The 25872-nt window shown below is 41.2% G+C and overlaps 1 protein-coding gene across 4 annotated transcripts in view; it reads right to left on the reverse strand.

The window, feature by feature from the left end:
• Nucleotides 1–25872, reverse strand: part of NTRK3 (neurotrophic receptor tyrosine kinase 3) — a 979065-nt gene that overhangs the window by 281378 nt on the left and 671815 nt on the right. For all 4 annotated transcript variants that reach the window (XM_089687661.1, XM_089687660.1, XM_089687663.1 and 1 more), the window contains exon 13: nucleotides 19727–19915. In XM_089687661.1, the coding sequence (XP_089543787.1) occupies nucleotides 19727–19915 (189 nt within the window). The remainder of the gene's footprint in view (nucleotides 1–19726; nucleotides 19916–25872) is intronic.

The raw sequence follows: 25872 nt of genomic DNA on the forward strand, positions 1-25872 counted from the left end.
GCAATCGTGTAGGCTCGCTCCTGAGCTGCCTTCTCTGCATCCATTGACACAGACAGGGTGGATTGGCCACACCCCTGTTACAGAATTTGATTGACAGCAGAGGGAACTGATGGCTGACTGACATTTGAGGGGCGGGACTAAAAGGTTTTTAAGGCCGTCCAAGCCTTTTTCTCAAGACAGAAAGGTTTCTTGTTTGCACCATGATATCCATCAGCCCACTTAGTATGTTCGCTTGTACCAAGGAGTCCTGCTATGCTGACGATTACCACCAAAGTTATTCATGAGCGAGTTCTTTTAACTGTTTGTTGTGTAAGTCTTTCCTTCCAATAAATAAATTTCCTGTTACACTTAGAATGCGCTCCCTCTTCTCTTTATTTAAATTTATGCTTTGTTTGTTTAATGAGTTGCTGTGTGTAAGTGATAGGTGTTCTACAACTGACTTCGAAAACAACATCCGAAGACTTCAGTTTCTGACAACAGTACCATTGCTTAAAGCGATTCAAAAGGTAATTTTTTTTTATTTTTTGCAAAAATAACAGTGTGTAGTGGTTTTGCACAGAGCAACCTGGATCCTCCTCTTCTCAGGTTCCCCGCAGGCTTTCTTGGCTCCTCCTTTCTGTTGGGTGCCCCCACAGCAGCAGCTTGCTATGGGGGCACCCACTGCTTCATGTGTCCATTCACACATGGAGCTGTGGCTTGGCCCTGTCCCCTCTGTCTCCTAATTGGCTGACTGGCTGTAATTGACAGCAGCGGATGCAAATGGCTTCTGCTTGCTGTCTCAGTCAATGAGGAGGTAGAGACCCAGGACAGCCGAGGCTGTTGTGAACATTGATGGATCGTTTTGCACAGTGCAGCCTGGATCCTCCTCTTCTCGGGTCCCTCGCAGGCTTTCCTGGCTCCTCCTTTCTGTTAGGTGCCCCCACAGCAGCAGCTTGCTATGGGGGCACCTACTGCTCCATGTGACCATTCACATGGAGCTGTGGCTTGGCCCTGCCCCCTCTCTCTCCTCATTGGCTGACTGGCTGTGATTGACAGCAGCGGATGCAAATGGCTTCCGCTTGCTGTCTCAGTCAATGAGGAGGCAGAGACCCAGGGCAGCCAAGGCTGTTGTGAACATTGATGGATCATTTTGCATAGTGCAGCCTGGATCCTCCTTTCCTTGGGTCCCCCGCAGGCTTTCCTGGCTCCTCCTTTCTGTTAGGTGCCCCCACAGCAGCAGCTTGCTATGGGGGCACCCACTGCTCTGTGTGTCCATTCACACACGGAGCTGTGGCTTGGCCCCGCCCCACTCTCTCTCCTCATTGGCTGACTGGCTGTGATTGGGGAGGCAGAGACCTGGGACAGCCGAGGCTGTTGTGAGCATTGATGGATCACAATTGCGTTCAGGTATATATTTAGGGGGCTGGGGGCACTGGTGCACACAGAAGGTTTTTTACGTTTATGCATAGAATACATGAAAGTAAAAAACCTTCAGTCTTTCCAACCACTTTAAAGTAGCCGGATCTGCTGCATTCCGTGAGATTGACAGTTCTGTCGACTTTGCTGTTTTAAGTGATATCTCCTCTACGAGCCCTGAGGAAATATCTCCTTCATTCTCCTGCCGGGATTGAATGTGTTCGTTACGATGTTGTATTGATCTGGAAAACCTTACACCTGATATTTACAGTACTTGTCATGTACAGAGCAGCGATTAACATTACCAACCTTGCGTTTTGGATAAAAAAGAAAAAAAAACAGTCCACAATTTTGTTACTTATTGTGTAAAGTTAGGCATATGTCTTCACATTTCAAATTTATTTTAACTCTATGTTCTTGGTTTTGAACGTTGATTTATTGCATTGTTAGAATGACTTGACATTGCCCATTTATCCGGTAGAGGTTAAAGCAGCCTAGGTGCGGAGGATGAGAAGGCGGCCGCCCGTATTTACGATAATCAGAGCAGCTTCATTCAGAATTGTTTTCCTTCTTTTCTACTTTAATGGTTTTAACTTACAAGAGAAGCAACCACGCAACATTTCACTCGTGTCAAAAACAGCCTCCCCGATCACAAACTGACAGCCAAAGCTGCTGATATTTCTAAAGTCAAGAAAGATAACATTAAAACCTGACATTTAGCAGCGCTAATTGCTTAATTTCCATGTGGAAAGCCCTTGTGTGTGCTTTATTTTAACTGTCATCGATTCGAGTTCTTCCAGGGTATGGCAGCCAAGGCCTTGTGAAATCTACATTCTAAATGAGGCCTCGTGCGATCGGCCCTTAAGGCCGGCCTTGTTTATCTGCTTTACCTCTGACAATCTGCTATTGCATATTTTGGCATTGGTTACTGCGATCCATGGAGGATATATGTATATTAAGTGCAGACCGGTTTTTAGTTCCTATCGGCTTGTTGTGTTTGCCCAAAATGAAATACATTAAAACGAAATGTGATGACAGCTCTGGAATTACAAAGTCATTTGATTCACAAATAAGCGGAGGTAAATGATCGCATAATTGGTCTGATGGCTAATATATACCTGCCAGGCTGAAAACGAATTCAAAATTAGAAATGTGGAGCCAAAAAATGATGGAAGCATTCTATGTTTGTTACCAAATTGGTTACATTTAAAGTACTATTAAACCTTCAGCAGCATTTTGTAACTTAAATCAGAACTACACTGTATCTGAGCACCACAAACCAAATGCTCAATTTAATTCATCTTTAATATTCAAAGCAAACTCGCCCATCCCCCCATGTCTCCATGCTTTATTTTGCTGAGAAATCACTTAGAAAAACACCCCCCCCCCTCTAGCATTTCTGGCCATGGCCATCTTGAGCGAGGGCAGATGATTCATGTAGCGTTTACTTTTTGGAATCCATTTGCCCTTAGCTCAGGCATGCAGACAGGAGGGTGTGCTTAGCTGAGAAAGCCCATCCTTCCCTACTGAAGACTCCAGGGTTGTATGACATAATTTGCCTAGGCATGGAAACCAGGAAGTAAAAAATGTAAAAAAACTATTTAAAACAAGTAAATATGATATACGGTACTTTTCTATCTATCTACTAATGCTAGCATGAGGGTTAAAAAAGTCAATATTGATTAAGAGAGTGAAGTTCTACTTTAAAGACCATGTAAACCCTCATAAAACAACCTATACAGTTTAAATTAGAAATAAAAAAGCAAAATATTTGTGTATAGATATAAAAAAAATATAGATATAAAAAAATATAAATACCTTTTTTTCCTCTTTAAAAGTGATCATACACCCTCTGTTCTCAGCTGCATAAGGAGCTGAGGGATCCGAGGGAGGAGAAACAGCAGTCTACTGGTCTTCCTAGTGAACGGCTTTGCAGGGGGTAGGTGTGTCAGGATAAGTCTGATCGTTGGAGGACATCAGGCTGAGTTCCCAGCACAGCTAGAGAATCATCCACGTTGTGATTTGATGTCTAGTGTGGTCATTTTTTAGTAGGAAACCATAGGGACTGGCAGGAACACCAGGTATTTCACACAAATAAAACAATACAAAGAGAACATGATGTTTATTTACTCAAGTACATGGTACAGCTGGCAAGAATATGAAATGTTGGGTTTACATATTCTTTAGCACAATCCCCAGTAAATTATTTGGTAAAATTCTTACCCCAGCACTTGTTTTTTTCAACATTCACTAATGTATACTTTTGACGGGTTCCCAAACCTCTCTATTATGGCCAAACACTGTGCTGTTCTAGAAGGCAAAGCTTTTGGAAGTGTTGGAGTGTATCTCTAAGCTCCCTGTGCGGCATTGCACCTGGAATACCAAAATCATAGGCAAAGCAAGCAAATAAAAAGGGGAGAGAACAATTTGATGGGGGGGTACTTCTTCTGCCCCCAGTAATTTCACCACTGAGCCTTCTAAAGGAATAGAAACAAGTCAAACAAAGGATAAGGCCATCTCAACTGTGGGTCAGCCATCACCTGCAAGTAAACATCTGTGTATACAAAATACCTCCAGGTCCTCCAATTACCTATGAATTTCTCTTCAGTATTATGTAAGGTGGTGGACAGTTCCTCCATGTGCAGGATATCATTATCTTTAGAATGCCATAACATCCTGGTGGCTTTGTATTTCTGGAGGGGTCTCTCCGTTAGGTCGAGAAGACAGTCGGCTGGGTTCCTGCTCAAGTCTACCAATGCTAAGTGCTTAATTGTGGATTTCACATCCTCCCAAAAAAGGGCATAACTTAGGCCCTTAGGGCAATACCAGAAGATATGAGCTATCGTGCCCACCCCTTCAAGACATCGCCAGCACGTCTTATTACCGATTGACCTATCTATGCCTGCATAAGCTCATTTCTAGAACCAGAATCATAACCATATATCAGGAGCATGTAAATGCTCCTGTTCTTTGACAGCTGTTGGTCTTATTCTAGTATTATGGTTTTGGCTATGATGTATCCCTGTCTGTCTGTCCACCTGCATGGTGATTGATGTGGCCAGTCTCTGGGTGGAGACCAAGCCTGGTTTAGACCAGCCAAGCCTGCAGTCTCATGTGCCTGTTTGCCTGTCTTGCACTGCTGTGCGATCTATTGTTGATGACCTTAGATCGGATATCAGACTATTCTCTGAACTCTGCCTGCCTTTCGACTATGGATTGACCCTGACTATTCTGGTGGCCATGCACTATAGCATTGTGTATAAGGCCTGGGGGCAACCGAGTACCGGTAGGCCTGCTTGCCTTATGGGAAAGGGGGCTGCTAACGGTGAAAGACACAGAAGCTAGCTATAGTGTCTGACCACCTGCGTTAGGGGTAAGTGTGACACCATGTTACTTGAACTAGAAGTCTTGTATCTTCTCACAACAGCACAAAATCACCCTCTTCAGGTGTATAGCACTATTTACCAATGGTTACGTATTGATGATCATACAAGAGTAGAGAAAAACATGAAAATGTTGAGTTTCCATGCTGCTTCTTCTACCCTCCTGACCTAAGCATGAGAGGCAAAAAACAGCTTTGACCTTAACATGCTAGGAGTGTTAGAACCAGAACAATATCACCAGATGCAAAAGCATTGTTTTGTTACCAGAACTAGATCTATGATTCCAGAACCTAAACCATGACTGCAGAGGTGCATTTAGAACCACAGTAACAGAAGCATATTAGTACAGCTAGAACCAGTACCACCATAGCTATTTCTGGACTACATCCCAAAACAAATACCACTTGACCAAAGCAACAAAGACTAGATCTAAACATATGTTACTAGAAGAAGAATCAGAATCATCTTATTAGAAACTGTCCAGTGTTAGTAAAACCACAACCAGAGCTATGTTATTAGAAGGTGTACCATGTTAATGGACAAAACCAAAACTATGTTAAAAGATTTATTGTGTTAGTAGACCAAGAATCACAACATTAAAAGGTCTACTGTGTTAGATCAAAAAGCAGGACCATGTTACTAGAAGGTGCATCATATTAGTATACTAAGACCTAGAGCCATGTACAAGGCATTGTATATAAATAGACCAAGAACCAAAACCATGGTTTTGGAAGGTCCACAATGTTAAGATACTATGCACTAGAAGAATGCTATCTGAAGGTATAACAAATTATTAAATCAAGAAATAGAATCATGTTAATAAAAGGCACACCATGTTCATATACCATGCAGTAGCACCATGTTACTACAAGGCATACTATGTTGATAGACCAAGAACCACAACCATGTTATTAGAAGTTGTACCATGTTAGTATACCAAGCACAAGAGCCATGTTACTGCAAGGCATACCAAGTTATTTGACCAAAAACCACAACCACGTTACTAGAAGGTGTACCACATTTGCATAACAAATGTACCACATTGTTAGATATTTGCCAACACACCTCAGATCTTTAAATTCCAAACGGGTTTACTGAAGTACAATCACATCTCAAACAAGAAAGTGAAACATTTCAGAACCACACAGGACCCCTTTGTCATCACATGCCTGACAAAGGGGTCCTGTGTGACTCCAAAACATTGCACTTTCTTGTTAGTGATGTGATCAGACTTCAATAAAGGTGTTTGGACTCAACCTGAAGATCTGTGGTGTGCTGGCAAATATCTATACTGTGTCATGTAAGATCCAGTCTCCAGCTTGTGGTGGCTTCAGCACCCAGTTTTCTAGAACATTTTTGAGGAACGTGTGCAATGGGAATATGGATGGTTTTATGTTAGCATAACAAGCACTTGAATCATGTTACTAAAAGGTGTAACAAGTTAGTAGACTATAAACTAGAACCATATTACTAGAAGGCATACCATGTATTAGAATAAGAACTAGAATCATGTTACTAGATTGTGAGCAATGTCAATAGGCCAAAAACCAGAACCATGTTACTAGAAGGCTTATATATTAGAATACCAAGCACTAGAACCTTGTTACTAGAAGGCATAGCATGTTATTGGATCAAGAACAAGAACCATGCCAAATTGGTTGATGTCAAAGTGATTTTTCTGGGGTACACGAATTACATTTTCCTAACAAAAGTTTAAAAAATGATTTGTGCCCAGCACACGACAGTATTTGGGATGTTTTCAGCCAACCCTTTCTACTTCACATCATTTAAATTCTGGCAATGTAAAATGAATGATACTTTTAATACAAGGTACCTGTCATTTATTTATTAGCTCGAACTATGTGTGCTACAGCTTCAGATGTATGCATTATAAATCAGCTGTATTCCCAGATATTAAAAATGCATCCAAGTCATAATGTATTATGCCTAAAACATATTTATTAATGCTAAAGGTCTCACATCCACCCTTTCCTCACTAACAAGCAGCTGTCTATATTTTTCATCACTGTGTTCTTGCCCCTGAAAAATGTATGTCTCTGAAAATCTCCCTATATTTAAACATTGAACAGCTTCACAGTAAGAATTCCTCTTCCTCAGCAGATTTTGTTAGGGCAAAGCAAAAATCTTCAGACATCTTCCTACTTGCACATTTACACCACCCCCTCCTTTCACTTAAATTAAAAGTCCATTTACAGGCTGACAAGTGGAGTCTGAACCCTGCCCCCTGTACAAAGCGTACTCCTGAACTCTGCACCGTATATGTAGCACACTCCTGCACTCTGCACCCTGCACACAGCAAACTCCTGAACTTTGCAGCCTGCACACAGTAAACTCCTGAACTTTGCATCCAATGCCTAGCACACTCCTGAACTCTGCTCCCTGTCCGTAGCGCACTCTTGAACTCTGCACTATGTACATAGCACACTCCTGAACTCTGCTCCCTGTCCGTAGCGCACTCTTGAACTCTGCACTATGTACATAGCACACTCCTGCACTCTGCACCCTGTACACAGCGAACACCTGAACTCTGTTCTGTGTATGTAGTGCACTATTGAGTCCTGCACCTTGTACACATTGAACGTCTGAAATCTGAACCCTGTATGTAGTGCATTCCTGAATCCTGCACCCTGTACACATCAAACTCCTGAACTTTACACCCTGTATGCAGTGCACTCCTGAGTCCTGCACCCTGTACACATCAAACTCCTGAACTCTACACCCTGTATGCAGTGCACTCCTGAGTCCTGCACCCTGTACACATCAAACTCCTGAGCTCTACACACTTTACATAGCGCCCCCCTGAACTCTGCACCCTGTACGTAGCACACTCCCGAGTCCTGCTCCTGTAAACAGCAAACTCCTGAATACTGCACACTGTGTGTAGCACACTACTGAACTCTGCACCCTCTACATACTGCACTCTTGAGTCCTGCATCTTGTCTACGGCAAACACCTAAACTCTGCACCTTGTACATACTGCACTCCTGAGTCCTGCACCCTGTACACAGTGAACTGGTGAACTCTGCACCCTGTATGTAGCACACTCCCAAGTCCTGCACCCTGTACACATCGAACTCCTGAACTCTGTATGTAGTGCACTCCTGAACTCTGCACCCTGTTTGTAGAGTACTCCTGGGCCCTGCACCCTGTTCACATCAAACTCCTGGACTCTGCATCCTGTATGTGGCACACAAACCCGGGACCTGCACCCTGTACACAGCAAACTCCTGAACTCTGCACCCTGTACACAGCAAACTCCTGAGTCCTGCATTCCTGAACTCTGCACCCTGTACGTAGAGCACTCCTGGACCCTGCACCCTGTACACATCGAACGCCTGGACTCTGCACCCTGTACGTAGAGCACTCCTGGACCCTGCACCCTGTACACATCGAACGCCTGGACTCTGCACCCTGTACGTAGAGCACTCCTGGGCCCTGCACCCTGTACACATCGAACTCCTGGACTCTGCACGCTGTATGTGACACACTCCTGAGTTCTGCAAACTCCTGAACTCTGCCCCATGAATGTAGTACACTTGTGCAGTAATCCACCTTACTCAGTCTGCACAGGTGGTAATAGAATTTGCACGTTTCTCTTTGCTACATTAAATCAGCCCATTTAGATCTGGAATCTTTTTTTGACTTTACAATTGCAGTAAATGTTTCTTGAGCCCAATTGACATGTTATTTGTTTCCACAGTATAAGCACATCTTGTCCCCCATTTCCTATAAGACATTTGAAAGGACTGCTTTGTGCAATTGTACCCACGATTAATGAAAGGTGTACAGCTGTGGAATCCTTTGCGTATTCGCAGTTTTTCAAAAATTCCATTATCCACAGCTGACAAAACACCACATATAAAAGAGGCGATTGCCAGTGGCAAGGCTTGGATATGGTTGATAGCAACGTAAGGTAAATTTAAAGTTGATACTATAACCCCGGCCTGACCCTATTAATCTGCTGCACCCAGCCCAGTCTTCATGCTGAGTGGACTGTATACACAACGTTACATTGGTTTACTGGCATAAACATTTATACTTCTTTCTCTCTGTAACAATTGGGAACCTAAAATATTCAGCATTATTTACTGCCTTTATATGTGCATTTTGTGCAAATAACTATCTGGAATTTTAAATAAAATTATTACAATTATTAAGAAAAAGTTCAATTGCATAAGGACAATTTAAAACATGTCATGCTCTATAAAGCAACCCTTAGTATTTTAGAAAAAAAATGCATAGCTGTTCATCCATCAAAACTGCATGTAAATTCGATGTGTTCAGATGGGGTATAATTGAACGTTCTCATAGTCTCTGCAATTCAAACATATTAATGTGGGAAATACTGCATTACAGGCTCTAGATCAGGATTCCATGAAGCCTTAGGTCTACCCCGGAGGTTCCTTGAAAAATTAGCAATTTTTTGCCTCTCAGGTAAGTTCCTACTGACACCATTGATCTTTGTAGCAATCTGTAAGTGGGTAATTCTTCCCAATGACCACAAGTGTAAGGAGCATTCTTACCTCTGACTATCACACTAATGGGGAGCACAGTGGCTAAATGGTTAGCACTTCCACCTAGCAGCACTAGGGTCATTGATTCAAATCCCAGCCATGGCACCACCTGCCTGGAGTTTGCATGTTCTCCCTGTGCCTGCGTGGGTTTCCTCCGGGTACTCTGGTTTCCTCCCACACTCCAAAGACATGCTGGTAGGCTAACTGGATCCTGTCTAAATTGTCCCTAGTATGTGTATGTATGAATGTAAGTTAGGGACCTTAGATTGTACACCCCTTGAGGGTTAGGGACTGATGTGAATGTACAATATATATATGTAAAGCGCTGCGTAAATTGATGACGCTATATAAGTACCTGAAATAAATAATGTATCATGAATTGCAGATAAAGCCATTTTTAGCAGGAGTTCCCTGAGACCAGAAAGTTACGTCAAGGGTTCCTTTGAGTTGAAAAGGTTGAGAAAGGCTGATCTAGCTGGTGGTGACCATCATAAGAAAACATATATTCCTCTACACCACCTAGTGGCCATAATGCAATATTTTCCACATTAAGGGCTCATGTACACGGGGCGTTTGGAAAAATCTTCTGAAAGATGGAAACTGACTGCTGGAAAACGTAGGTTAAAAAACGTTTAGCTGTGTTTGCATACTGCGTTTATGCGCATTTATGTGTGTTTGCGTTTAGAAGCGTTTTTTAAAAGATAACTTCAGGAGACCTTCCCAAAAGCCCAGAATGCACTGAAAAATAGTAAATAATTAACTATTTCAGACATTTTGAGAGAAATAGAGAGAGCAGAAGCAGAGGGAGCAGTATGTGTTGAGATTACCTATCTTTTCTGGTTGTATTCACTATGGATCCCATCATGAGCATAATGCGGCGCGTTCTACCATTTTATCTTTCACACGAAACCTGGAACTGACAGCGCTGGTGTACCGGGTCTATTTGATTTGCATCCGTTTCTGATGATGAAAAAAAGCTCTGGACCCTTATAAACACGGCTACAAACGTTTACACACGTTTACAATTGTTTGGCGTTTGAAACGCTGGTAAAATCTACTCCTGAACACAAGTTTGGTGCGTTCAAAAAATGACTTTCAACTCAACTGCCTGTGAACGACTGCAAGTGATGATGTGTACATGGATACATAGGAAAACATTAGGGTGAGTTCAGGGGTTGCTGAAAAAAAACGCAGAAAAGCTCCTGAACGTGAGTTTATCAGCTGCAGTGTACATGAACTCTAACACTTTCAAATTGCAGAGAATTTAGCCTGGAAACATTGGATTTTTTCTCCATTAGCATGGAACAAATTCACTTGCAATGTTAATGAACACCAATGATGTATTGTGTTCATGAATCTAACCGCTCTAAACCAACAAAAATAAAATCTTAAATTATTCTTATATTGCCGGGACTGCCCGTGTGTTAATCACATTTTTTTTTACTCACCTGATATTATAATTTCCAGTGTTTTACCAATGTTTGCTGCCAGTATATCCACTTGCCAAACACCCAGCAGCATTTACTGCAGGCGGGTGACTCGTACGGGCACAATCACGTACCTGTATGTTGGCACCTCCCCCTTCCCGGATGATTGCACACAGCTGGATTTTGTAAACAGGTTTGAGACAATGATTCATGGCTGAAACCTGCTGATCAGCTGTGTCCAATCACAGGCCAGAGCTCTGTGTTGGCAAACACACAAGGCTCTGTATAGCAGGAATGATCAATTTGTTTCTTCGCCCTGCAAAGCAGATATTTATTAAAAAGCAGCATGCATTACACATTGTTAGGCACACAGTTAACTCTTTGATCGCCCCTAGATGTTCACCCCTTCTCAGCCAGTACCATTATTACAGGGACAGTGTAAAGTATTATCACTGACAACTGTATCAGTGTCACTGGTGATGTCAGTGTCAATTAGTGAATTGGTATACCTCCCAGCCAGTGTCAGTTAGTGTCAGATTGCCCACTGCACCATCACAATCCCACTTTTAAGTCATTGATTGCCGCTATTACAAGTAATAATTAATATAGCAGGGAGAAAAAGCAGCCATGTAGTAAAGAAAAAGCAGCACATATTACACACATTACACATTGTTAGGCACACAATTAACCCCTTTATAGCCTCTAGATGTTAACCCCTTTCTAGTCAGTGTCATTAGTAGAGCAATGGTGTACAGAATTAGCACTGATCACTACATTATTGTCACTATTGATGTCAGTGTCAGTCAGTTAGTGCATCTTCCAGCCAGCCTCAGTTAATGCCAGATTGCCTTCCCATTATAAGTCTCCATTACCAGCATAGCATAATCTGTGTAAATTCCGGTATATATACACCAAAGTTTTTAGACGCTATAACTTTCACACAAACCAGTTAATATACATTTATTGAGATTTGTTTCTGTTATTTGCCTATATTTCTCAATATTGTACCTTGCTGATCTAAAACAAAGTTGAAGCAGTCCGCAGATTATTGTGGATACAATAGGCGTTTCATTGTAACCCTACTCTAATCAGTGGCATATTCATAACTGTTGCTGCATGAGTTAAAAATAACTACAATCAAGGAAAGATTTCCATCCCCTATCGGAACATCAGCATCCACAAACCTGTTTTCAATATTTCAGATTTGGCTCTGTTAGGCTGAACTAAGTGGAAACAAATAAGCATCCGTCATCATATGCCATAAGCAATTTTTGTTAGCGTAGGGTGAACAGAAATCCATATCCAGCCAGTGCTCTATTAATAGTGCATTAAGGGCTTGCTTTTCACAGGCTGTAACTTAGTAACACTCATTGATAAGCCATTTCAAAGAAAAGCCGGTAAGTGGGGTAGAAAAAAAATGCATTAAAACAAGCTTTGGTACTTACTCTTACACAAGTTCCAACCCCACCACTGACTGTGCTCGGGCGGATTTTGAATATATTTATTTATTATATAGCGCCATCAATTTACGCAGCACTTTATATATATATTGCACATTCACATCAGTCCCTAATCCTCAATGGGCGTACAATCTAAGGTCCCTAACTTATATTTATACACACACACATGCAGGGCCCTCTGTTTCCTCTTGTACCAAATTGTATTGTAACTGTATTGTCTACCTTCATTTTGTAAAGCGCTGCGCAAACTGTTGGCACTATATAAATCCTGTATAATCATAATAATAAATACTAGGGCCATTTAATGTACCAGTATGTCTTTGGAGTGTGGGAGGAAATCAGAGGAAACCCAGGCAGACACAAAGAGAGCATGCAAACTCCAGGCAGGTAGTGTCACCTACCCTCCTCACCTTTAGGCGCTCCCTGAAAACCCATCTCTTCAGGGAAGCCTACCCCACCCTCACCTAACAGCCAATCTCCTCCACTCCTCCTACCACTCCATCCCCCACAGCCACTTCCTCCTGTACCACTATCCCCTCCCTCCTAGATTGTAAGCTCGAAAGAGCAGGGCCCTCGAACCCCTCATGTATTGTTTTCTTACTGTATTGTCTCATGTACTGTCCCCCACTATATTGTACAGCGCTGAGCAAACTTTTTGGCGCTACATAAATACTGTATAATAATAATAATAGTGCCTGAGACCAGAATATATCTTACTTATCTCAAAGGGATAGTTCATCTTCACCACAGAATGGCCTATGCAGGTAAGGGGTGTCTGTGGATAAAAACAAACTGTGTGCCTCTGACTAAAGTTGAATAATCCCCTCGAATAGGTGTAAGCCATTTATGTATCTCATGAATCCTGACTGGAATACTCCTAGGACGTTGCTAGGACATTGCTAAGTGAGGCCTAGCAATTACTGCTCACCCCACCATCACAGGAGTGAGCTTTTTCTCTAATTCAGACCCGCTCACACGCTCTCTCTCTCCTCTGATATAGTATCTCTGAGCTCACTCCTGTGATGGTGGAGGTGAGCAACTGCATAGGCAGTTTTTTGGTAAAGGTGAACTAACCCTTTAAACAAAGCCACTGCCTCAAGTATTTTAGGGCCACAACTCACAATATACTAATAAGCTAACAACAAAAAAAAAGTATGTATACCTTCTGAAACATTTTATATATTAAAGTAGAACAATAGGCAAAATATATTTTTTTTAATTTAAAGTAAGGGAGGGTTATAACCCCTACTGTAAAGCAAAAGAAAAAGAAAGTGCACCAACCTTGGGCATTACCTCAGTAAAGTGTGATTTTATTGAATGTAAAATATACTCACGAACAGAGAAATATAACAAGCGTGTAAAGCCCTTAGCGAGACTCAAGGAGCCTGAGACCATCGTGAGTCTTATCACGAGGGAAGATTCTCAAAGTCAGACTGACGCGTTTCAAAGGGAGTCCCTTCTTCATCAGAGCTGTGAGCATATTTTAAATTCAATAAAATCACATTTTACTGAGGTAATGTGCAAAGTTGGTGTGCTTTCTTTTTTTTCGCTTTACAGTATTGGTCGGGCTTCCCCAGCCTTGTTTAGAGCTGCACAACCTTTGATGCTTTGGTGGTGAATTTCTTCAAGTTCCTTGTCCATCTATCCACCCTTGCTCTGGGGCATAGAGGACAGGAGGTGTTTTTTTTGTTTCCCCAGGGTTATAACCCCTGTCAGATTTTCTTTTTGCTATCTGTGTCCCATTGTGGAGATTTCCCTTCACTTCCTGTCCCATAGCCAAACAAGAGGTGAGAGCAAATCCCTGCAAATTAAGAGAATTCCTTGGGGACCCCCAGGTCACCAGAACTAATATCCCCATTGGACGATTTCCCCTTTATTACTTTTCTGGTAACAACCCAAAATTTGGGATTTTCTTTTACTTTGATTTTCAATGATAATGGTAAACAGGACAAATAGAGAGGGTGAATCTCCATAATGAGGATGGAGGCAGCAATAAAATCTGACAGGAGTTTTAATCCCATCACCACTCTGTCAAAAACTAAATAAAAAGTGTTGCCTTTAGTTACACTTTAATTCATCAATAAATGTTTTTTTTGCAGTTTGTGTGTTGTATAAGAAAATAAACATAGGAATGCGCTTATGAAATAATCAAATATCTCCCACTGTGCATAAATCAAACAAAAACTTCCATCACATCATAAATGTATCTCAATAAAAACTCATAAAAAATAAAAATATATAAAAAATTTAATTAAATTATGTGTTCAATTATTTGTGTGGATAAAGTCCAAAGGAAATTCATGATAAACATAAATGCATGTGAAAATCTGTGTTCAACAAATACACCGTGCTTGAATCCACCACCAAATAAAATGAATAAACTCACCAGAGCTATATGCTGATCAAATTATAAACCAGCATAAGCGCTATTGCTCTGGAAGCGATGTACTGTAGAATTCAGAATGGTCTGGGAGCAATACTCTGCAGGAAGGCACTCAGCACAAATGGAATCACTCATATGTATGGTCACCGTTTCTCCATAAGATAATAGCAGTACTCGGGAAATTAAGAAAGGAAATTCATGGTGCAGTACGTATAAAACCACATATTTTATTAAAACAAAGTAGCCTGACCCTACGCGTTTCGTCACTAGATGTCCTCTAGTGATGAAACGCGTAGGGAAGGGCTTGGTGGATGTGGGCTGTCAGCGCTATATGAGTTGCGGCAAGCTGGGTTAGTTTATGTTTGATTTAAATGCTGATTTTTGCTGGTGTCGGCTGGGACACCTTACTTGTGAGTGTGCTACTTTGTTTTAATAAAATATGTGGTTTTATACGTACTGCACCATAAATTTCCTTTCTTAATTTCCCAAGTGGATTCAAGCACGGTGTATTTGTTGAACACAGATTTTCACATGCATTTATGTTTATCATGAATTTCCTTTGGTCTTTATCCACACAAATAATTGGACACATATCATTTATTTTAATTTTTTATATATTTTTTATTTTTTATGAGTTTTTATTGAGATATATTTATATTTATGATGTGAAGGAAGTTGTTGTTTGATTTATGCACAGTGGGAGATATTTGATTATTTCATAAGCGCATTCCTATGTTTATTTTCATATTGCACCTTTTTTGGGGAGGTTTGCAGCTTTTTTGAGTTTTATAGGTTATTTGGCGCTATTCTTATAGAAATTTCTTTGTGTGTTGTATAAAGCTACTCCTTATACAGTAAACAAATGGCTAATCCTTTCATTGAAAGTTGGGCACATTATAGGACACTTCTGTTATAGCCCTCCTTTACTCTATCCAAATTAATAAAAAAAGTTTTGCCTATAGTTCTGCTTTTTTGTTTTGTATTGCTGTAAATTAAAAAAAATATTAAAAATTTCCACAACTTGCCCCTTGTCAATCAATAAATCAAATTATCAAATCAAATGACATCAAATTACATTGTATTGTTTTTTTCCCCAAATGTTTGGGCTTTTTAATTTATATAATAAAAAAAAGATCAAATACCACAAAAAAAATCTATAAAAATTTTTTCAATTAGGTATAGTGTTGCGTGACACGCAATTGGCAGTTAAATGAGTGCAGCGCCAAATAGCAAAAAATGGACTGGTCATGAAGGGGGTAAAACCTGAGCTTAAATGGTTAAATTGATTTGATCTGCTAATACTGAATGTCTATTTTTTGCAAGCAAATTGTATAGAGCTGTACTTATTTTAATATCACTGAAAGGAATGTCATAAAACTATTATGAGCTATTGTATTAATAATTACTAATTACAATGCATGTACAATGTATTCACCCTATTCCATACACATCTGCATAAAATAAATGTGCAAAGCTTGGACATTTAGGAAAAAAATCTATGCAATGCTACACTGAATCCCATTAAAAGTTACTCTCAGCTTCATAGAAAAGTTTTTATTTGAGGTGGACAAACATATGAAAATGATACTTACCTTTTTTCATATACTGAGTATATTTAAAGTAGAACTATAGGCAAAACCTTTTTTTTTTTTCATTTTGGATAGAGTAATGAAGGGTTATAACTCTTGTCAATTTGTTTTTCCATCTGTTTCCTATTGGATATATTTCCTTTCAGTTCCTGTTCCATAGCCAATGCAGGAAGAGAGAGAAAATCTCTGAAAATTAAGGGAATTCCTTGGGGACAAACAGGTCTCCAGAACTACTGTCCCCATTGGAGGATTTCTCCTGTACTACTTTTCTAGGGACAACCCAAAATTTGGAATGTTATTTCATTTTCAATGATAAGGATAAAAAGGAACAATAGAGAGGGTGAATAACAGGGGCACAGACAGCAATAAAAACTGAAACAATAAAAAAGTAGGTATCATACTCACAAAGGACATATAAAACACAGGCACTTCACAATGGACAAAAGTGTTAAATCCATATAACATCTGAGTCCACAACGATGGAACCTGATCCATGTGATCTTTGCTTAATTATTATATATTATTATTATTATACAGTATTTATATAGCGCCAAAGGGTATGCTCAGCGCTGTACAGTAGCAAGGGGGACAGAACATGAGACAAGACAGTAACAGTACACTACACGAGGGGTTCGAGGGCCCTGCTCTTTCGAGCTTACAATCTAGGAGGGAGGGGAAGGTGGTACAGGAGGAGATGGCTGTGGGGGATGGAGTGGTGGGAGGAGTGGAGGAGGTTAGTTGTTAGGTGAGGTCGGGTGTTAGGTGAGGGTGGTTTAGGCTTCCCTGAAGAGGAGGGTTTTCAGGGTGCGCCTGAAGGTGAGGAGGGTAGGTGACAGTCTGATGGATTGGGGTAGGGAGTTCCAGAGGATGGGGGAAGTCCTGGAGAAGTCCTGCAATCGGGCATGGGAGGAGGAGACCAGGGAGCTAGAGAGTAGGAGGTCCTGTGAAGAGCGGAGGGCACGGGTAGGGTAGTATTTGGGTATCAGGTCAGTTATGTAGTTTGGGGCGGCATTGTGAATGGCTTTGTAGGTCAGAGCTAGCAGTTTGAATTTGATGCGTTGGGCAATCGGGAGCCAATGAAGGGATTGGCAGAGGGGGGAGGCAGATGTGGAGCGGCTGGTGAGGTGGATGAGTCTAGCCGCTGAGTTTAGGATCGACTGGAGTGGGGATAATTAATCATCATTAATCATCATATGCATATACAGATTTGTAAGTCTTCAGTTATACATTTGTTTATTATCGATTCCCTCTTCTCCTTCCTTTTTTTTTTTGTTTTATAAAGTTGCCCTAAATCATATATTTGTGTACATGATACTTCAGAACATTGACCATGTACGGTCCTATGATTATTTGAGGTGTTCTAATTTTCGTTGGATTTACTTTTGTGTATATATTGCTTTTATTTATGCTATATTCTATTTATTGAAATATATGGTAATATGTCATGTGATGGCAGTCTCCGCCCCTGGGCATGCTGGAGACAGCCCACCACCAGCATTAGTCAGTCTATATAAGAGAATTGTAGACTCTTGGAGTGCTGGCTCTGAGGAAGAGGCTGAGTCCTCGAAACGCATCAGCAAGTTGGTCATCCAGGATTCCATCGTTGTGGACTCAGATGCTGTATGGATTGAACACTTTTGTTCATTGTGAAGTGCCTGTGTTTGATATGTCCATTGTGAGTATGATACCTACTTTTTTATTAGTTCATTAAATATTTTAAATGATAATGCACTAGGCCGGTGCACCTTTTTTTTGTTTTTCTTTTGCATTCAGTGATTTTGGACTACCTCGGCCTGTTGAGGGCAGCAAGCAGTGCATATTCCAGAACATTTACATTGTCATCCAAGTCTCTGCTGAGTCCATCCCCAGCGCTGGAGTAAAGTGTTTGCTGTGTTGATCAGCAATACAAATTGACAGTTGTTCTAATCCCTCTCCACTCTATCCAAAGCCAAAAAAATGTTTTGTCTTCAGTTATACTTTAGGGTTTTCAGAGATTCCATTATTGTCGAGCTTTTTCACGCCGAACAAGCAGGCAAAGCATTGGATGAACTCTACATTAATATTAAGCCTCTCTCTCCATTCTTAGCACTGAAAGGTAATGAAAATAAAGGGGCGCAGGACCCACAAGCCATCAATATTTCTAAATGGGGGAGTGATTATTAGTGCCGCTACACCCCCCCCCCCCTACCACCACCACCACCAGGTAAAATGCACTTAATGTAGAACTAGTAGTACTATAGGCAATCCTTATTTTTCCCTCTGGATAGAATAACGGAGGGTTATAACCTCTGTCAGATTTTTTTATTTTGCCATCTGTGTCCTATTGCGGAGATTTCCTTTCACTTCCTGTCCAATAGCCAAACAGGAAGTGAGAGCAAATCCTTGCAAATTAAGGGAAATCCATGTAGACTCGCAGGTCACCAGAACAAATGTCCCCATTGGAAGATTTCTCCTCAATCACTTTTCTGGGGACAACCAAGAATAAGCGATTTCCTTTTACTTTTACTTTCAATGATAATGGTAAGCAGGACAAATAGAGAAGGTGGATTTCCCTAATGGGGGCACAGACAGCAAAAAAAAACAAAAAAAACACAAGCATTCTAATCCCTCTCCACTCTATCCAAAACTAAAAAGAAATGTTTAGCCTTTAGTTATATTTTAAACTGAAGCTAACACAGTTTGAACAAGTGAATATAAAATAAAGGAAAATAAAGATAGAGCATATAACTCAAAAGCAATATCATTTTGATAGCCATAAGGTTGAAGGTCACATAACAGCAATAAAATTATTGAAAAAAAAAAGTAATTTATAAGAAGTACTCAAGTGGGAACATTGTCAAAGCAGTAATAAAGCTTTAACGTTGACAATCAGATCATCTATCCAATAACTAAGGTGTAAAATCAATAGATCAAATGGCTTTGATGCAGTAGTGGGGTGGGCATATGCAGGGGATTAATCATAGTTACCTGAAGAAGAAAATCTTTCTCTAATAGGTACAAATGAGGTACACTTTGCTAGACAGTGCATCTAACCAAGCAATAAAGACAGGCTACACATTCCATTTACAAAAATCGATCCAATCCACTTAGAAATCATTTAAAGAAATTGCCCGGACTAAATTAAAGTTTTATAACTACTTTAGATCCTTCCACATAGAAACTTTCCTTAACCGCTCTTAAAATAGCAGTTAGATCCCATCAAGCCGTATTTTTTTTACATGAATCTGATCTTTGGAATTTAGCAATCATGGGGCATTATACCTGAATGGTCAATCTGCAATACCCAGTTTCACCTGTAGGTTAAACCTAAAATTACAGCTCTTAGTCCTGGAGAGAGAGAGGGGAGGTACAGTAGCGGGGACTCTCTCTGTTACTTCATAAGCTGGTCAGAAGCAACTGTGCAAATTGAATTTTCATAAAAACATTCCCCATGATAAAAATAAATCTGATATCTAAGCATTTTTGAAAAGCAATGAATGTTTGCCAAATAAAAAATGATTTCATTTTTGGTCACACTCAACATTTAGTGTTTTTATGAAATAGGTAATACTTACACGTATCTGGCTTGTGACAATTGTGGCTCTGGCGGAAATACTGTGGATTTTCAATAACAGGGATCCGCGTCATTCCAATGACCACAGTGTCTGGTCCTGCATCTAGGGAGTTTGGTGTCGTTATTCCATGATTAATATGATGAAGAGGACTGGCCGAATCTTCTTCCCCACTAATCACTGCGACAGGACCTAAGAAGATCACAAAGGAATTAATGAAGGGACATTGATACTAATTTAATTCTCAATTAATTACACACCTAAAACGAAACAACAAAAGGGCTCATAAGGTCTCATGCAGACTGGACGTTTTCCCATCTCTCCTAGAAACCTTTCCTTCTGGCAGCAGCGATTCAACAGTAAATATTTATTTTATTTATTATTTATTTCAGGTACTTATATAGCGCCGTCAATTTTACGCAGCGCTTTTACATATGTAGTGTGCATTCACATCAGTCCCTAACCCTCAAGGGGTGTACAATCTAAGGTCCCTAACTCACAATCATACATACACATACTAGGGCCAATTTAGACAGGATCCAATTAACCTACCAGCATGTCTTTGGGGAGGAAACCGGAGTATCCGGAGGAAACCCACGCAGGCACAGGAAGAACATGCAAACTCCAGGCAGGTGGTGTCGTAGTTGGGATATGAACCAACGACCCTAATATATATGCGTGACGATTATAAAAGCATGTAAATCCGTATAGCCTAATTTCACATATATACGTCCTAAAATCGTTAAGTTTTGTGGGGCGATTTTGCTATGCAAATCATATGCAGTTGTGTTTGAACAGTAATGCGTTTATCATGAGATTGTACATCAGCTGTACTTTTGGATCTGCTGGCTCCATAGAGATTCTCTCTTTCTCTCTTGTATTGTATTCTGATACTTCCCATTCTATTCTATTACACTGTCACAAAGTTGCACTGGACCACCAATATGAAAAAATTGCATTGCACTCAACGCCTAGAAATTAAAAAAAATGTTTTAATAAAGACCACTATTTATAAAGACCAATATTTACAAATAAATTCAATATGCTCTAGTACATATGGATATATTTTTCATCATCTGACTCGCTTAAACTTTTTGTCTCCACCCCTAGTGCAGATGAATCTGTCTCTTCTTCCCCGGTAGTTGACAGCATTTGAGCACTCTTCATATGTGCTCAATTACTGGACACTAGACTCCCCATCCGGGTAGGTATTTTTTCCTATTCTTCCCTTTTTATACCCCCCCCTGTATGGGTTTAAATTTTTTTTGTCTCCAGCCTTGGGGTCCCCCCATGACACCCTCATTCTCTCTCTCCTTCTTTTCTTTTTCCTTTCTGCCTTTTTGAAATATTGCTTCTTGTTTTATTTCCCATACGGGAAGCAATACTTGTTCATTTTACAAGGTTGGACTTGGGCTTTAGGCCTATCATTCTTCAACTCCTGTTGTGGTATAATGGTTTATATATTTATAGTACATGCTTCATTTTTTACACCCTATCTGATTCATGATACTCCATTTTCATGTATGTGGACGTAAATTTCGACCTTGTTGGAATCCAATATTTTCATTTCATACTGTACTCTTCATTTCTCTTCTTTTTTGTACGCGTCATTTACATTAAAACTTAATAAAGATATATTTGACTATAAAACCGCATCTCGACTTTGACACATCTATGTGAATGCCCTCAATAGAAAGACATTCAATTTATGCAAATTAGGACTTTCAAAATGCATCGCAAAACGCACATGTGAGATCCTGGGCTTAGGCACATTTAGACGCATTTAGGCATGTCAAGCACTTTGGTACTAATTAATTTCATAGTCAGAGTAATAATTTATTCGGGCTATTGAAATTAGTTAACGCTCAAGTGCTAAATGTGCCTAGCATAACTCATATTTAGATGCATTTAGATGGATTTACACACATCAAGCATTTGTTTTCTGCTAAAACACTGCTGCTCCTGGATGTGTTTTTTTTCTGTCTCTAGAAACCCCTGCCTTTAAATGTGTGCAGGGACACATAAGCTACCAAGCAGGGGTGTTAGAGGCATAAAAACACTGGATGTGCCTAACAATGTTGTTAAAAATGCCCAATGTGCAAGAGTTCAAAAACTTTTAAAATGCAAGGCTAGCAATAGACAATGTGATTTTGTTATCAATGACACCGATTTGTTATTCCAGGGGTCCTCAAACTACGGCCCGCAGAGCACATTTATCCGGCCCGCCGGCAGGGGACACTAAGTACAGGGGTGGGCAGAGGGCTGCTGTCTCTTACCTGGCTCCAGTCCCACGACGATCCAGTCCAGGATGCGCAGCTCCTTCACTCCGGCCGCTCCCTCACTCGATGTCCGCGCTGCCGCTCGGCTCTGCCTCCTCACCGGTGATTGGGCGCCAGTACTGTAGCTCAGGAAAGGCACACAGGCGGCCAATCACCGGCGAGGAGGCGAAGTCGAGCGGCCCCACGAAAATCAAGGGAGGGAGAGGCCGAAGGGAAGGAAGGAGGACAGCTGACCGCCTGGTAAGTGTGCAGTGCAGATGGTACTGCTGCAACCAGGTATGCTGGCGACAGCAGCACCATGCTGGAACAGGGGTCGGCTAGTTAAGTGTCATTGCTCTCAGTGGGAGGAATAGTGCCCCATCATTGTTGTCACTGATAATAATGATGGGGCATTATTCCTTCCACTGACACCAATGATGGGGCACTATTCCCCCCACTGACACCAACGATGGGGCACTATTCCCCCCCCCCCCCACTGACACCAATGATGGGGCACTATTACTCTCACTGACACCAATGATGGGGCACTATTCCTCCCCCACTGACATCAACGATGTGGCACTATTCCTCCCCCACTGACACCAACGATGGGGCACTATTCCAAACCCCCCCTCCAACGGGCACCAATGATGTACTAGTACTATTCCTCCCACTGACACCAATGATGGGACACTATTCCTCACACTGACACCAATGATGGGACACTATTCCTTCCAATGACACCAATGATGGGGCACGATTTCTCCCACTGATACCAATGATGAGGCACTATTCCTCCCACTGACACCAGTGATGGGGCACGATTCTTCCCACTGACACCAATGATGGGGAACTATTCCTCCCACTGACACCAATGATGAGGCACTATTCCTTCCACTGACACCAATGATATGGCACTATTCCTCTCACTGACACCAATGATGGGGCACTATTCCTCCCACTGACACCAATGATGGGGCACTATTCCTCCCACTGACACCAGTGATGGGGCACTATTCCTCCCACTGACACCAATGATGGGACACTATTCCTCCCACTGATACCAATGATGGGACACTATTCTTCCCACTGACACCAATGGTGGGGCACTATTCCTCCCACTGACACCAATGATGGGACACTATTCCTCCCACTGACACCAATGATGGGACACTATTTCGCTCCATAAGACACACTTGGGGGGAAATGTCTGTGCATCTTATAGAGCGGCCGGCCCAGTATTCCAACCGCCGTTGTATGTCCGCAGTCTCTGAACAAATGCCAACACAGTACAGGAGATGACCATAGTTTTTTTTTTAAAAACTATAGTCTGGCCCTCCAACGGTCTGAGGGACAGTGAACTGGCTCCCTGTTTAAAAGGTTTGAGGACCCCTGCGTTAATCCGTTGCAGAGAATTTGTTGAAGAAGTCTCACTTCAGTTTTTAATAATGTGTCCTGTTCCCCAGGGGACAAAGTTCATGTAAATGCTGTCAAAAGCTGGCCATACACTAGCAGAATTTTAATCAAAAAATTTAAGAACATTCATTTGTTTTGGATGGCAGTGACATGACAAAAAAATTTGAATGGGGAAGGATGGAAAATATTTCTTGAACAAATAAATTTATAACGTGGATTTTGTTTGCTAAGTCCATTTGTTCCAAAATCAAATGTTAAAGTGATATTAAAAGCAATGTTTTTTTTAAAATATCAAACATGTTATACTTACCTGCTCTGCAATGGTTTACACAGAGCAGCCCCAATCCTTCTCTTGTCAGTTCCCCTGCTGGTACTCCTGGTCCCTCCCTCCTCCGAGTGCCCTCAGAGCAAGCAGCTTGCTATAGGGGCACCCAAGCCACTGCTCTGAATGTCCATTCACACCGTCAGCCCCACCCCCTCTCTCTCCTCATTGGCTCACTGACTGTAATTGACAGCCAGCCAATGAGCCAATGAGGAGAGAGAGTCCCCAGAGGCTCTCGTGCACATTGTTGGATTGCGATGGGGTTCAGGTAATTATGAGGGGTGCTGGGGGTTTGCTGCACACCAAAGGTTTTTTACCTTCATAGAATGCATGAAGGTAAAAAAACCTTGAGACTTTACAACCATTTTAAAAGCAAACAATACTTTGAACACCATTCATTATTTATTTATTACAAGTACTTATAAATCACCATCAATTCACTGCACTTTACATATTTATTATACATTCAGATCAATCCCTGCCCTCAAGGAGCTTACAATTAAAGGTCCCTAACTCACATTCATACATACACAGGTCAATTTAGACAAGAGACAATTACACTACCAGCATGTCTTTGGACTGTGGGAGGAAGCCAGCGGACCTAGAGGAAACCCATGCAATCAATGCCATGGTTGGGATTCAAACCAACAACCGTAGGGCTGCTAGGCGGAAGTGCTAACCAGTTAGACACTGTGCTGCCCAATGTCAAACGAGGAATCATTCAGCCACTGAATTTTCTCATGAACATTCGTTTGATAACGTGCTAGTTTTAGACCAGAACACAGTCCAACAAAGAAAGCATGCTCTACCACAAGTTACCTGGGAGACTGGAAACTGGTGCTCTGGCCAAAACGCCTTTGATATGTACAAGCAATCCTCTAATACAATGAAACTGGCTTTTTAGTAACATCCATTGCAACAATGTTTTATTGGCTACATGGCAGGATACAGCAGTAACACACTAACCTGTTTTGGCCAAAGCCTTACTCATAGCATTTGGCCACGCAACTTGCAAGGAGACAGCTGTTTTGGCAGATGGCATCTCCAAGCACTTGCTCAAGACAAGCTCCTCACAAAGAATGCACAAGGAGGGGTTCAAGTCATATAAAGTGATGGACAAGTGCCCTTTTTACCTATATTTAATCTGCTCTGGTCTAGTCTTGTGATCCTGCAGGGGAGAGGAGGAAGCACCAACAAAGGTTGGGCTATGGGAGCCTATAAATGGCATCACAGCTCTAGGAATTCCCAACCATTGTCAAGAGTTCCCTGAGCTGGAGCCACAGGATCACATGACTGGACTGGAGTATATTATAAATAGGCAAGTACACATCTTTTTTTTAGACAGGTTTGGCAGGATAGGTATGAGGAGGGAGAGGGAACATTTTTAGGAATAGTTAGACTTGGGATTTTCTTCCACTGTAAAGTTTGTAAACTTACTTTATTCACTATACCCTGTGAGTAGGCACTTCTGTGTCCCACATTTCACAAGCCTGCCTTCTGAACTACAAAGGAGCTGAGAGGAGGGGTTTCAGAAGGTTGAGTCACTACAGGAATAACTGCTTGCAGGCAGGTACCTTGGGATATGTAGTCCTTAGAAATTGAAAGTAAACCGCAGAAGAGAAGCTGCAAATCATGCAGTGAATCCAGGAAATTGTAAAAAGACGGACAGGAGACACGCAGCACTCACAACAAGAAAGGACATTTTTCAAGTAGGCTTATATTGGATTGTCAAACATAACGCTTGTATTACTATTACAATGCTGATGTTATAAAATGAAAGTGTATGCTACGACTATTGATTTCCTTTAAGGCATGTTACATTTACTCTTGGAAATCCTATTACCCCCCTTGATGGTCTACTTTAGTATACCTTTATTGCTATGACAGCTGGAAGAATCAATGGCAAAACCACTAGTATACCTGAAACTGATCTCCCATGGGGCCAATAACTCACATCAGTGTGTCATGGTATTAAAAGTCTACACTCTGGATGTAGCAATTAACATTCAAGCGCACTCTACAAAACAATAATAAGGATATGATTCAGTTTCATGATTCAATGAACTTTCCACCTTCTTTGAATTTGTGTCCTTTGATAAGTGTTGTAAAGAGTTCAAAATAGTGGCATTTTAAAAATAAAGACTGTTCAGCTG

The sequence above is a fragment of the Staurois parvus genome, unplaced genomic scaffold, assembly GCF_062004578.1.
Source record: "Staurois parvus isolate SC_StPar_1 unplaced genomic scaffold, SC_StPar_1.0 ptg000432l, whole genome shotgun sequence".
Classification (NCBI taxonomy): domain Eukaryota; kingdom Metazoa; phylum Chordata; class Amphibia; order Anura; family Ranidae; genus Staurois; species Staurois parvus.